Genomic DNA, 13,943 nt, shown 5'->3' with positions numbered 1-13,943 from the left:
TTATGCAACACTTTCAACATGACCTCACAAAAAAAAGACTAATGTTGCTAAATTAGGTGATGAAGGCTGCTAAAGAAGTCATCCTCTACCAATCCAATGGTCTTAGAAAGTGGCATCTACAAACTGCCAGGCACACAGGGCATAATGACGGTGTGCCATCTTTTTCAAAGACGGTATTAGAAGACATGACTGGTTGTCGAGGAATGGAATAATCATGTTACCAAACTTCCTGAGGCTTTTCATGCCCTAAATGTAGGAAATTGTGATGATTGACATTGACACTTATGGTAGAAAGCTGCCAGAAAAGGCCATATTGTCAAGAATATAATTAGAATTGGCAGTTTTTGATATGACATACATTGACAGTTCGTAGGGTCAAAAAAAAAAGTAATTCCAAATGCACAATCATTTAAAACAATTCCCTTGTTTCTTTGGATCTCCATTGTTAATCCTAGTAAGTAACTTACTAAAAGCCACTTACAGTTATGTATACAGCGCTGTCAATTTACGCAGTGATTTACAGATATATATATTGTACATTCATATCAGTCCCTAACCCTCAAGGGGCGTACAATCTAAAGTCCCCAACTTATATTCATACATACATACAAATACTAGGGCTAATTTAGACAGGATCCGAATAACCTGCCAGCATGTCTTTGGAGTGTGGGAGAAAACCGGAGTACCCAGAGAAAACCCACACAGGCACAAGGAGAACATGCAAATTCCAGGCAGGTGGTGCCATGGTTGGAATTCGAACCAATGATCCTAGTACTGCCAGGCAGAAGTGCTAACCATTTGACTTGAGTTCTGGTCCAGTAGTGCAAGCTCTTTGTAGGCCTTTCCAGACCCATAGTGTACAGCACAGCATCCTATGTGAGAGGAGTAGTATTTCACAGTGCTGTTTTCTGCTGTCCACTCTAACAGCCAATCAGATGCCACCATTGCCTAATACCCCGATGCTGGCAATGATTCCCTGTCAGTCTGGTGGCAGAAACTCAAGAGGTGGACTCCAATACGATTAGCAGGGGATCTTTCCACTGACCCCTTTTTGATCTGAGCAGAGCAAGCTGATGACAGGTCCGTGTCCACTTAGTTTATGTAGAGCAGACATGGATAGAGCCCACTGTTCTCTATGGACTGCCATTTGTTTGTACTGTTCGTGAATTGGGTGCACTGGATACCTTTGCTGCCGTTGTGCTATTGCTTGGTGTCCAGCGCATCCCTATACCTTTAGGCAAGGGTTGGGCTCCCTCCAGGCATACCTGCCCTTAATCTATCCATTATTATATACAGTATGTGCTCCAACTTTGGAGACTCTCACAATTTATAGATTTATAAATCTATAAATTGTGGTCACGTCACAGCACTGGGGTGCTGTGACGTGGCCTCTGCAGCTTGCGCATATACTGTATTTGCAAATGTGTGCAAACTAAACCCCTTGTTTTAACATGGACTGTTAGACAGGGTAATTCACTTTGTTGCAGGCTGGCTGTTAAGTGAGCTCGGAATTTATGTTTGTTGATTTTTTACATGAATTGCCCTTTCATGTGCTCCTTGCTACAAAATGCTGTTATAAGTTGGGGTGGTTGCCATTTGTTTGTACAATTTCTCCACAATGCCTATATCTAAAAAGGCTAATGAGAATGTGTTTTAAAGATTTTAAATGCTTGTTCAGAATATGTAAATAGTTTATTGTGGATAGTCTTGGCACAGGTTTATATTAAGCACCAGCATGGCACAGAGAAACAATTATGTATGGTGCATTTTAGCACAGAAATCATCAAAGCAATTGCTACAAATTTTAAAATAATATTAAGGTGTTACTAAACCCACAACAGTAAAATCTGTCAGTATATGCAGTAAAGCATGCTTGTTATACTCACTGTGGAACCTAAGGGGATATTCCTCCGCATTGTGTAAAAAAATCTGTTTGATCCTGTCTTCTCTGATCCTCCCCTTCTTCTACAGTTCCCAATCCATCTGCTGATAGAACAGAGCCTTGGGGGAAGCTGCACATGCTCAGTTTGGTGTGTATTACTAGAGAGGTTTTTTTTCCTGGGAGAGTGCATGTGATCAGCACAGGGTCAATCAGCGCTGTCCAGATAGAGGATTAGGGGTTATGCAGCCTCATAGGACAATCAGGGGAGAATGAACACTCCTCCTACAAGCATTAACCAGTGCTCTGCAGGTGATTGATAGAAGTCACAAGACTGCTCTAACTGCTGATTAAAAATAGTATTTAGCGGTTTATATTTACTAAAATAATTGCATTTCTATGTTATGTGTACTGTGGGAGACCAGATATAGTAGATGCAGGGTCCTGGGTTTAGTAACACTTTAAAGCTGAATGGGGAAAATTCTAAACCTCTCATGCAGTTCACATATATGCAAAACTGGATGCGTTTTGAACCATACCGATTCGCATGACATGTGAACCAAGAAGCTTTTCTGTGGAGCCCATTCACATAAGTGTGGGCTGACCGCAGTGCGATTTGAAAAAGAGTCTTGTGCGATTCTCAGTCCGGTTCAGGTGCAATTTCTAATGTTACACACTTTAACAATTTGCATTGGAATCGCACCTGAACCACTGAACAAATTCGCACAGGACTGTGCTTTTAAATTGCACTTCAAACCGGCCTGCACATATGTGAACCCAGTCTAAAGGCGCAGTTGACCACTCTATCATTTGAGGGTGAACAGTAAGTAGATTTATTTCCACAACTGTGGTGCTGTGTAGGATCATATTCTATTCACTGAAGTTCATGTTGGGACTCTCCTTTGAATTTGGAATATATATATATATATATATATATTTATTTGCTTTTTATGGACACTTTATGTATATTTTTTTGGACAGTTATGAAAGTTCCCCAGAGTTCAGCTGTACTCAAAAGTTTATTTTTGTATTGTAGCTAATCGAGCTTTGTAATATAAAGATGACCACTAGAGGGTACTTTTGCAATTTGTATATGTTTCTATTAACAAAACATGCATTACCAAGCAAGTATAATGTGCAAGTCACATCAAAAAATTACCTTTAGCTAATTACTTTCGGTCATTTGAACCACTTTAGATCTCACATCTGCTGAATCATATGGACCAAAACAATTTTCACATGCTGCAGACCTTGATTTGGCTATAACTGTAATTACTTATAATAGCAAAGCAATGAATACAGACATACATATACAGTATACATAGGGGCAATGATTTTTTTTTGGTGGTTTTGTCATTTTTAAAAAGGAATTGAAAAGAGAGACTTTCAGATGTCAAGATTCATCCCGAGAAAAAGGTAAGTACACTGTGGATCAACTGTGGGTGTAGGATTATAACTTTTTTTTTTAAATAGTTGAGCTGGATGGACTTTTGTTTATTTTCAGCCAGACTATGTAACTATGTAACCTTCATAAAATCAGAAATTTGTTTTACAAATACCAATTGATTAAAAATATGCATCATAAAAACATTGATGAATACAGAGTGCTGGGATCACTATATCTATGGTCATTCAGAAGAGCGCCTAGCCTGTATTGCCAAACCTTCAACACATATAATACTCATACAGATATACAAATAACAACAATACGAGGACAACAATACAGGATGTAGTCATGGGTATTGACACGTTTCGCTGTCAATTAGCTTCATAAGGAGACCAAATCCATAACATATATAACATGTATAGCACTGCATCTGATCAACCAGAGTACTCCAAATAACCCAGAGAGTGGGGAGGCCCAGCTGGATGTACACAGCAATAAGGAGCTCTTGAGAAGCGCCCCAAGTCTAAAACTCAATGTGTGTGCAAGATCCTGTCATAGCAAAGGTACCCTGTCTGGATGATGCTCTTGTAAGTGACCATAGATAATGTGATCCCGGCACTTTGCATTCATCAATATTTTATGATACATATTTTTAATCATTGGTATTTGTTATACAAATTTCAGATTTTATCAAGGTTGTATACTTACCTTTTTTTGGGATGACTGTTGACACCTGAAAGTCCCTTTGTTTCAATTCATTTCATTTTTTTCTATGTTCATTTTGGACGTGCTGTCAATATATACAAACTATATCCCTGTACGTTCTATAGACTTTATATTTTAAAATTATTAACCGATAATAATTATGGTGCTACAACCCAGATGTCTGGGTTGATCTAAGTGCTTGATAGAGGGGTGAGTTACTATTTTCAATTCCCTATTGACCTTCATTAGACAACTGTATCATTCATTCACTCGGTTGGACCACTGAAGGGTCTGTTTGCATAGACAATGCCTGAAATTAACAAGCAAAGGATCCTTTGAATTTCTGTTTTTATGAATGGCGATAATACTGTTTATGGCATCTCACCTTTCCCCCTGAAGAAGATTCAAATTATAAATTCAATGAATTGAAACACGTTAGAGTTTTTCTCTTTGGTGATATATAGCCTAATCATCGCCATCCACATCAAAATGATGTTTTATGTATTTTGTCTATGTTTTTTTCATTGATCTACTATGTTCAATAAATTCGTATTTTTTATATAAGATCTGTTTTTCTTTTGTAGGTTTGGTGCTTAAAAAGTCCCTTTTTCTTCTCTGTATGTTTTATATGGCTCTAAGAGACAGTGTCTCTTAAAATTGTGTCATGACAGAAAATAAACTATAGGTATAGTATTTATAAAAAAAAATGCTTTATGACTCTGATAAGCTGTTCTAATGATACAATATAATCCTTTGAAGGGTCAAAATAACACACCATTCCCCAAAAGCCCCAACACATTCCAAATTAAGATCTTCCTCAGGGTGCGTGAAGCAAAGGGGATCTAAAACATCAATTAAACAGCAAATATTGTATAGTGAAGTGAGTAGTATGGTGGTGCACAGGTGGCCAAGTGGACATCTCAAAATAATGGCAGCAAAGGGAGAGACAAGCCCACCCTCATATATAATTTGTGCATGGGGTAAAACAGGGAAACCCAGATATTCCTCTTCCATGTTGGTAGGGGAAGGGATGGTATAATCTATAATCAGTTAGGGATACTCTCAACAGCTTTATCACTATCTCAGGAGGTATTCCAAGGATTCCTACCTCTATCAAAGCATTGGTTTGCGTTGATGGAGGTGGGAATTTTCTGATATTTGCCCAGGGGTTTGGGTTTGTGTTTTTCCCACCTCCTAAGATAGTGATGAAATGATTGAGGGTATCCCTAACTGATTGGAGATTATACCATCCCTTTTTAGATCCCCTTTGCTTCATGCATCGGGGCTTTTGGGGAATGGTGTGTTATTTCAACCCTTCAAGGGATTATGTAATTAGAACAGGTTATCAGAGTCCTCATATGATTTTAGTATGTAATTCATTTTTTTTAATGTATTTTTGTAGAATAAAGCATATCAATTTTTTTTATAAAAACTTGTGTGATGTTACATCAGCTGCATGAAGGTCCCAAGGGGTAATTTGCTCTTGAATTTAATATTGGGGACGGGCAGCCAGAAACTCCACCTTTCTCTATAGATTCCTCCTTAAAGTGTTACTAAACCCACAACAGTAAAATCAGTCTGTATGTGCAGTGAAGAGAAAAAGAGAGGAAGGCGCCTCTAAGTGCAGTATTAACAATTTATTAGTAGACAATGGAAAATTTGCACTTACAAGATAAACGGTTAAAAAGACTCATGGTGTGGTAATTGGATCCAGGTGGGACATCCAGCCGTCCAGCAGCAAGCTATGCCTATAGGATCAGAAAGTAGAGTCCAGGATGTGCCTGTGCATCAAAAATGAAGCTTGAAGAGCAGAGTCAGATGTAGCAGGTGAAAGGGGCGGTAATGCATTTCAGAGCATGCTCAATAGGCTCCTTCTTCAGACCTGAGCCCCAGTAGAACCCTGACATTTTTATAGTGTGGAGGAAATGGGAGGGAGGCAAGTAATTCTTGGGTCCTAAGGACCTACATGTTTTCCTGCATCGTGCAAGAATTAATACAATTATAAAAACAGAAATAAAAATAGAAATAAAAATAAAAACACAAGAGTATTTCTGTAAGTGCAAATTTTCCATTGCCTACTAATAAATTGTTAATACTGCACTTAGAGGCGCCTTCCTCTCTTTTTCTTGTTACTGCATTAGAGCCTTGCTTCCACTCTAAGAAGAGCTGCCTTAGTGTTACTGCTTCCATCCATCCATCCCTGATATCCATCTGGCACCTTTATCTTACAGCTACAGAGGTTGGGCTCCAACAAGAGCGCCCTATATAATATACATTTTCTGTATGTGCAGTGAAGCATGCTTGTTATACTCACTGTGGAACCTAAGGGGTTAATCCTCTGCATTGTGTAAAAACGCTGTTTGATCTTGACCACTCTGATCCTCCCCTTCTTCTAGTGTCCCCCTCTTATCTCCTGATAAGACATATTGTGTGGACTTACTCTGCACATGCTCAATTTGGTGTGTATTGCTAGAGAGGTTTTTTGTTTTCTTGGGAGAGTGCATGCACTTCCATGTTCTGTGTACTGTGGGAGACCAGATATAGTGAATGCAAGGTCCTGGTTTAGTAACACTTTAAATCTCTGTACATCATTTTAGAAACAAAGTCAAATTACATTTTTATGTAAATTAAATATGAACTCTGGGATAAGCAATTGTCATCTAAATCAGAGGTCCCAAACTTTCTAAACAAAGGGCCAGTTTATTGTCTTTCAGATTTTAGGGGGGCCAGACTGTGGCCATTTGGAGTAGAAAAGGTCCTAACGTCAATCGGAAAAAACATTGTCCAATCATTGGTGTCATTGGAAGGAATTGTTCCCCATCATTGGTGTCACTTGGAGGAATTGTGTCCTATCATTGGTGTCACTGGGGGAAATTATGCCCCATATTCTGTATCAGTGGATGAACTAGTGCCCCAATGGCCAGATAAAAGCAAGTGTAGCACCCTCTTAAGTAGCTAGGGGGAGCTAGATGATTATTTTTTTAGTTAGAGGCTGAGTGGCAGCCTGGAGGAATAGTCAGAAGGGGTAAAATTTCAGTCAGGGCTGAGAGTGTAAGGGACCACCAGGCAGTACCACTAGCACTCCACTGGCCAGGCGTCCCCAGCGCACGGTATCTAAGCCCCAGGGTACGTGTTCACCAGAGCCCCTGATGGTGGGGATGGACTTGAAGTACCCCGAGACCAGGTCGTGGCTACTGAGCACGCCTCTCAGTGGTAGCGGTATTCGCCAGGGGCTCCCGCAGGGAAGAGCCTGATGTGAGGAGGTCGGGTGATCCTGTCGGGATGGATGGATGGATGGCTGAGCAAGTGCAGGGTCAAACGGGCCGGGTCGGTAACAGTGGGGACGGAGCAGTACAAGGCAGCGGGCAGAGAGTAGTCGGGTCACACGCCAGGTCAGCAACGGAAGGTCAGATCCAAACGGGGGCATTCAGGAAAGAGGTCAGGCAAAGCAAGGGTCTGGGCAGGTACAATCCGGGTCAATAACTTACTTAGAACAGGTTCACAGATACAGGATACAAGGAAAGACCAGAAGGCACTGAATGACAGCTCAGGGCCGTTTAAATATCCCGCCCTGCGCTGCCATTGGTGCCATGCGCGCGCCCGCGGTCCCTACTGCGCATGCGCGAACTCCCTCGCCGCGGACGGCCAGGTCTCAGTGCCCACATTCTGACACGGGGCGGTGCACTGCGCCTGCGCCGAGCCCGTCGCAGCGGGGATTCCTGACATTGCCCCCCCCTACGGGCAACCTCTGGGTGCCCACCCGATCTCTCCACCACGGGTGATCACGAAGGAACCTCCGGACAAGTCGGGGTGCATGGACATTATGGGCTGGTTCCCATGAATTATCCTCAGGGCCATAGCCCTTCCATTTAATAAAAAATTGGGTTTGACCCCCCCTCCTTCGGCACTTCAGGATTGTTTCCACCTCAAATTCTTCTTCCCCTTCGACCGTTATGGCCTCCGGATTTCGAGATTCTCGTTCTGGGAAGGCATCGGGGATTGCTGGTTTCAGCAAAGACACATGGAAGACCGGGTGTATCTTGAGTGTGTCAGAGAGGACAAGTTCGTATGCCACCTCATTGACCGCCCGCTTTATGCAAAAGGGGCCTATGAACTTTGGTCCTAATTTCTTCGATGGACATAGCATTTTCAAGTTCGTTGTTGCCAACCACACTTTATCCCCGGGCTGCAGCACCAGGTCCCCTCTTCGTCTTTTGTTAAACGCCTTCTTGTAGTCCTCCTGGGCCCGAGCAATAGCCTCCTGTAGTATCTTATTGTTGGAGGAGAAGAAAGCTAGCGTGTCCTGTGTCGCCGGAACTGGGCATTCAGGAACCAAGTCAGGGAGAAAGACAGGGTGAAATCCGTAGTTTGAAAAAAACGGTGATTGCCATGTTGCGGAATGGTTGGCGTTGTTGTACGCGAACTCCGCCAGGGGTAAGAGTGGTAGCCAATTATCCTGTAGGAAGGATGTGTAGCAACGCAGGTACTGTTCTAGGGTCTGGTTGGTCCTCTCGGTCTGTCCATTGGTCTGGGGGTGGAACGCAGAGGAGAGGGATAATTTGATATCCAAGGCCTTGCACAGTGCCCTCCAAAATTTAGACGTGAATTGGACCCCTCGATCCGAGACGATGTCCTCCGGGATTCCATGTAGTCTTACAACTTCCTGGATAAAAATTTGCGCAGTCTCGGCTGCTGACGGAGTCTTTTGTAATGGTAAAAAGTGAGCCATTTTCGATAATCGATCAATGACTACAAGGATTGCGGTGTGGTCTTGAGACGGGGGGAGCTCGACTATAAAGTCCATTGCGATCCTTTGCCAAGGTCGTTCGGGGATCGGCAAGGGCCGCAGCAGCCCCCAGGCCTTGTTCCTCGATGGCTTGTTCTTCTGACAGATGGTGCAAGATTTTACGTAGAGCCTGCAATCCTTGGCCATGTTTGGCCACCAAAAGGAACGTTGGAGAAGTTCCAGGGTCTTCGCTGGGCCAAAGTGTCCCGCCATTGGGTGGTCATGACACTGTCCCAAGACAAGGGTTCGGACCTCTTTGGGTACCATGACCAATCCTTCCTTCCAGAGGAGTCCCCCCTTGTTTTGGAGGGGTACCCCAGCTGGGGTCACTGTGGTCGTGGATGCATCCATTAGTTTGGACCGAAGGTCAGTTTGGAGAGCCAAGAAATTCCCTGAGGACAGAATAGTATCAGGTACCGGTTCTTCTTTGGAGTCTTCGAACATGCGTGATAGCGCATCGGGTTTTGTATTTTTGGACCCAGGCCTGTAAGTGATATGGAATATGAATCTGGAGAAAAACAGTGCCCATCTTGCTTGCCGCGGACGTAACCGTTTGGCAGTCCTCAGGTACTCGAGATTTTTGTGATCAGTGAAGATCAAGATGGGGTGTGAGGCCCCTTCCAGCAAGTACCTCCATTCTTCCAGTGCAGTTTTGATGGCTAACAACTCCCGATCGCCAATATCGTAGTTCTTCTTGGCTGGGGTGAGCTTCCTTGAGAAGAACGCTATGGGGTGGAGTAATTCTTTGGTGCCTTTTCTCTGGGACAGGATGGAACCCACCGCATTCTCAGATGCGTCTACCTCCAGTACGTAGGGCAGGGAAGCGTCTGGATGGCCCAAAATGGGTGCCGTGGTAAATAGTTTTTTCAAGGCCTCAAAGGCTTCCTGAGCCTCCGGCGTCCATCTGAAGCGGGTTCCAAGTTTGGTTAGCTGAGTTATGGGGGAGACCAGACCCGAGAAGTTCCTAATGAATTTCCGATAGAAATTTGCAAAGCCTATAAAGCGCTGGATGCCCTTTTTGTCTGTGGGCACCGGCCAATCCAAAATTGCAGAGACCTTCTGAGGGTCCATTGCGATTCCCGTGGTGGAGATAATCAACCCCAGAAACGCAATGCTGGACTGCTCGAAACTGCACTTATCTGCTTTGGCGTATAACCCATGCTGGCGCAAACGACCCAATACCTTTGTCACGTGTATTCTGTGATCCTCCAGAGAGGATGAGAAGATCAGTATATCGTCTAGGTAAACAATTACAAAAACGTCAAGGTAATCCCGGAAAATGTTGTTTACAAAATGTTGGAATGTGGCTGGGGCATTGCACAGTCCAAATGGCATTACCAGATATTCGAAATGCCCAAACCGGGTACGAAATGCTGTCTTCCACTCATCCCCCTCCCTTATGCGAACCAAGTTGTAGGCCCCCCTGAGATCAAGTTTAGTAAATATTGCCGCAGCCTTCAGGCTCTGAAATAATTCGGGTACCAATGGCAGTGGGTAACGATTTTTAATCGTGACTCTGTTCAGTTCACGATAGTCAATGCAGGGTCGCAGAGATTTGTCTTTTTTCTCTACAAAGAAGATCCCCGCTCTGGCTGGTGAAGTAGAGGCATGGATGAACCCCTTCTGGAGACTGTCCTCTATGTATTCCTTCAGGGCGCCCAATTCTAGCTCAGACAGGGGAAAAATCCGTCCAAAAGGGATCTCGCAGCCGGGCAACAGATCAATTGGACAGTCATACGGGCGGTGGGGGGGCAAGGTGTCTGCCCCCCGCTTACTGAATACATCTAAGAAATCGTGGTATGCTGCGGGAATAACCTGTTTCAGGTCGGAGTCTCCCTCGGAGCACAGGAGGACCTGGGGGGCTGCTGAGCCCGCAGTGTGACAGTGTTCCTGACAATACGGGGACGGAAACAAGATAGACCCAGTTTCCCAGTCAATTTGGGGGTTATGGGCCCGCAACCAAGGGAGTCCCAAAATGACTGGAAAAAGAGGTGACGTAATGGCATCTAGGCGGAGGAATTCCTGATGCTGGTTAGCAATGGTAGTGGCGATAGGGGGAGTTTCCTGGTTAACTACTCCTGACTTTATCTGGGAGCCATCTGCCGGAAATATGTTAAAGCCCCGTTTTCTGGGCTGGAGGGGAATCCCCTGCTGATGAGCAAAATCTAAATCCAGGAAACAACTGCATGCCCCTGAATCAACTATGGCCGTCACCTCCACGGTCCTTTCTGGAAACTGAAAGGAGAGGGGCACCACTAAGTATTGGGACGGACTAACCTTGCCAATAGCCAGAGAAGAAAAAGAGGTGCACTTACTCATTTTCTGAGGGCAGGATCGTACCATATGATCGGCTTCACCGCAGTAGAAGCAGAGGTTCAGAGAGCGTCTCCGCTGGCGTTCTTCTGGCGATAATTTAGGCCGAGCCAGGCCTAGTTGCATTGGTTCCTGCGCATCTCCTGGAAGTGGGTTCTGGATATTTGTTATGGTTCGTTGGCTGGGGCCTGGAATTGGACCCCATGCATTTCCGTGACCCTGACCGGACCTCTCCAACCTGCGTTCCCGCAGTCTACGGTCTATTTGAATCGTCAGGGCTATTAGGTCTTCTAGTGACTCGGGAACCCCCACTCGGGCCAGCTCATCCTTCAAGGGCTCTGACAGACCCATACGGAACTGGTGTCGCAACGCGAACTCGTTCCAGCGTGTGTCCCCCATCCAACACCTAAATTCAGAGGCATATTCCTCTGCCGCCCGGCGGCCCTGTCGAAGCATGGATAACGTTGCTTCAGCAGAGGTTGCCCGCTGTGGATCATCATAAAGGATGGCCATAGCTTCAAAAAAATCGCTGACCGTTCCCAGGTGAGGGTCATGGTTTGCCCTTAACCGATGGGCCCAATCTTGGGGTTCACCCTGCAATAGTGAAATTAAAAATCCCACTTTCACTGATTCCGTTAGGAAGGTGCGGGGTTGCAATTCAAAAAACAGGAGGCAGGAATCCCGAAAAGACCTGAAGCGTGTTCGGTCCCCGTGAAAACGCTCAGGTAATGGTACTCGGGGTTCAACCCTTGGTAGAGGAGCAGAGGCCCCTGAAGCTGGCCCCAGAGCTTCTTCCACCGGGGGAGCGGAAACAGGGGCCTGTGGAGCAGGGCCAGATGCAGAGCGGGTCTGGAAACGGTTTTCCAGGTGCGTGCATTTGTCCTGCAAGGTTGCCACAGCCTGTGTCAGGGCTGATAGGTGCCTGCAAATATCTCCCAGCGGGGCTGACCCTCCTCCAGGCTCAGTCATGGCCTTCTGGTACTGTAAGGGACCACCAGGCGGTACCACTAGCACTCCACTGGCCAGGCGTCCCCAGCGCACGGTATCTAAGCCCCAGGGTACGTGTTCACCAGAGCCCCTGATGGTGGGGATGGACTTGAAGTACCCCGAGACCAGGTCGTGGCTACTGAGCACGCCTGTCAGTGGTAGCGGTATTCGCCAGAGGCTCCCGCAGGGAAGAGCCTGATGTGAGGAGGTCGGGTGATCCCGTCGGGATGGATGGCTGAGCAAGTGCAGGGTCAAACGGGCCGGGTCGGTAACAGTGGGGACGGAGCAGTACAAGGCAGTGGGCAGAGAGTAGTCGGGTCACACGCCAGGTCAGCAACGGAAGGTCAGATCCAAACGGGGGCATTCAGGAGAGAGGTCAGGCAAAGCAAGGGTCTGGGCAGGAGAAGGCAACAAGGTCAGGTACAATCCGGGTCAATAACTTACTTAGAACAGGTTCGCAGATACAGGATACAAGGAAAGACCAGAAGGCACTGAATGACAGTTCAGGGCCGTTTAAATATCCCACCCTGCGCTGCCATTGGTGCCACGCACGCGCCCGCGGTCCCTACTGCGCATGCGCGAACTCCCTCGCCGCGGACGGCCAGGTCTCAGTGCCCACATTCTGACAAGGGGCGGTGCACTGCGCCTGCGCCGAGCCCGTCGCAGTGGGGATTCCTGACAGAGAGGCTCTGCAGACCAGCTCTCTGGAACTTCCCCCTGACCTAGCGATTTGAAGAAGTCTCTATAATTCAGTGGGCAGGGGTGAGGAGTGGCTGGTCTGCACTCTCAAGGGATCCTGACCAAGCCCCAAGCAGAAGGCCTGGCATTGGGTCAGGACAGCCCTTAAGAGTGATCGAGCCTGCTCAGCAGCAGGAGAGTTCAGGTGGAAGATGGACTGAGCAGGATGGTGTGTGTGGAGCCTGGGAGGGTGTCCAGGATAGGGTCCTACCTGCAGGCAGAGAAGCTGGAAGGGAGGATTTCTCAGCCTTGCCATCTCCTGAGAGAGGGCAACCTGGAAAGCAGGGAATGAGCTATCCCAGCATAAGGCCTGAAGGCAGCCACCAACCCACAAGCTTGCAGGAGAGACTGAGTGAGTAATTACACCCCCCCGGGCAGGATAAGGGGAAAGGGCATTCGGGTGGGAAACCTGACTAGCCCCCAGCTGGGACTGCTTTATGGGTTGCAGCTTCTGGGACCTCTTGGCCAGGGATTCCCTTGGGCAGCTGGGTGAATGGGAAATTTCATCTGAGGTCTGAGGAGGTACACAAGGAGAGGCTGGCTAGCTCTCCAAGAAGAGAAGAGAAAAACCCTTCTGACTACTTGTACATAGTTCCGGGAAGTTGTCCTCAGTTTTGCAGTTCCTTGAGCATCCTATGTATCCCTCATCCCCATCCAGGTTATCATACCCAAATAAAATCCCCCCAAAAAACAAATTCAAGGACAGTTTACTGTCTCTGGAATGCAAGTCTGGAAGGAAATGCGTGTTGCCTGGATGTGCAAAACTATAGGGGGACCCACATCTCTAGTGACTTCCAAGGGGGTAGTGCTACACAAGTAAAGGGCTGTATCTGGCTACAGTTTGGAGACCACTGATCTAAATACACAAGGCATGTTTATTCTTTCTTGAATGTCAGTGTGATTTGTGTATTTTTTTTTTCAGAAACATACAATAATCCAGTGTGAAACTTTACCTCTGTGCAGGAGCTTCCTGAAATAAAGGCCAGTCACTGCTGCTCTCTGCTCTTGTAGAGTGACTGGTCCTATATCTGCCCCCTCCTGTAGTTTTCTGCAGGCAGCCTGTAGTGGGTGTGGCCTTCTGGGTCCCTCCCACTGCTCTGCTCCCTGCACAGCCTATGAACAGCACAGTGATAATGTCACTGATAGTT

At 46.1% G+C, this 13,943-nt stretch overlaps 1 protein-coding gene across 3 annotated transcripts in view; it reads left to right on the top strand.

Annotated features, from left to right (window-relative positions):
* YIPF7 (Yip1 domain family member 7) overlaps positions 1-13,943 on the top strand; it is a 66,399-nt gene that overhangs the window by 22,030 nt on the left and 30,426 nt on the right. Inside the window, exon 3 of one of the 3 annotated variants that reach the window (XM_089657290.1) lies at positions 3,247-3,295. The exons of the other annotated variants lie outside the window; for them this stretch is intronic. Within the exon in view, the coding sequence (XP_089513416.1) occupies positions 3,247-3,295 (49 nt within the window). The remainder of the gene's footprint in view (positions 1-3,246; positions 3,296-13,943) is intronic. 3 annotated transcript variants of the gene reach the window in all.

The sequence above is a fragment of the Staurois parvus genome, unplaced genomic scaffold (genome assembly GCF_062004578.1).
Source record: "Staurois parvus isolate SC_StPar_1 unplaced genomic scaffold, SC_StPar_1.0 ptg000980l, whole genome shotgun sequence".
NCBI lineage: Eukaryota > Metazoa > Chordata > Amphibia > Anura > Ranidae > Staurois > Staurois parvus.
This window is presented reverse-complemented; position numbering and strand designations above follow the sequence as displayed.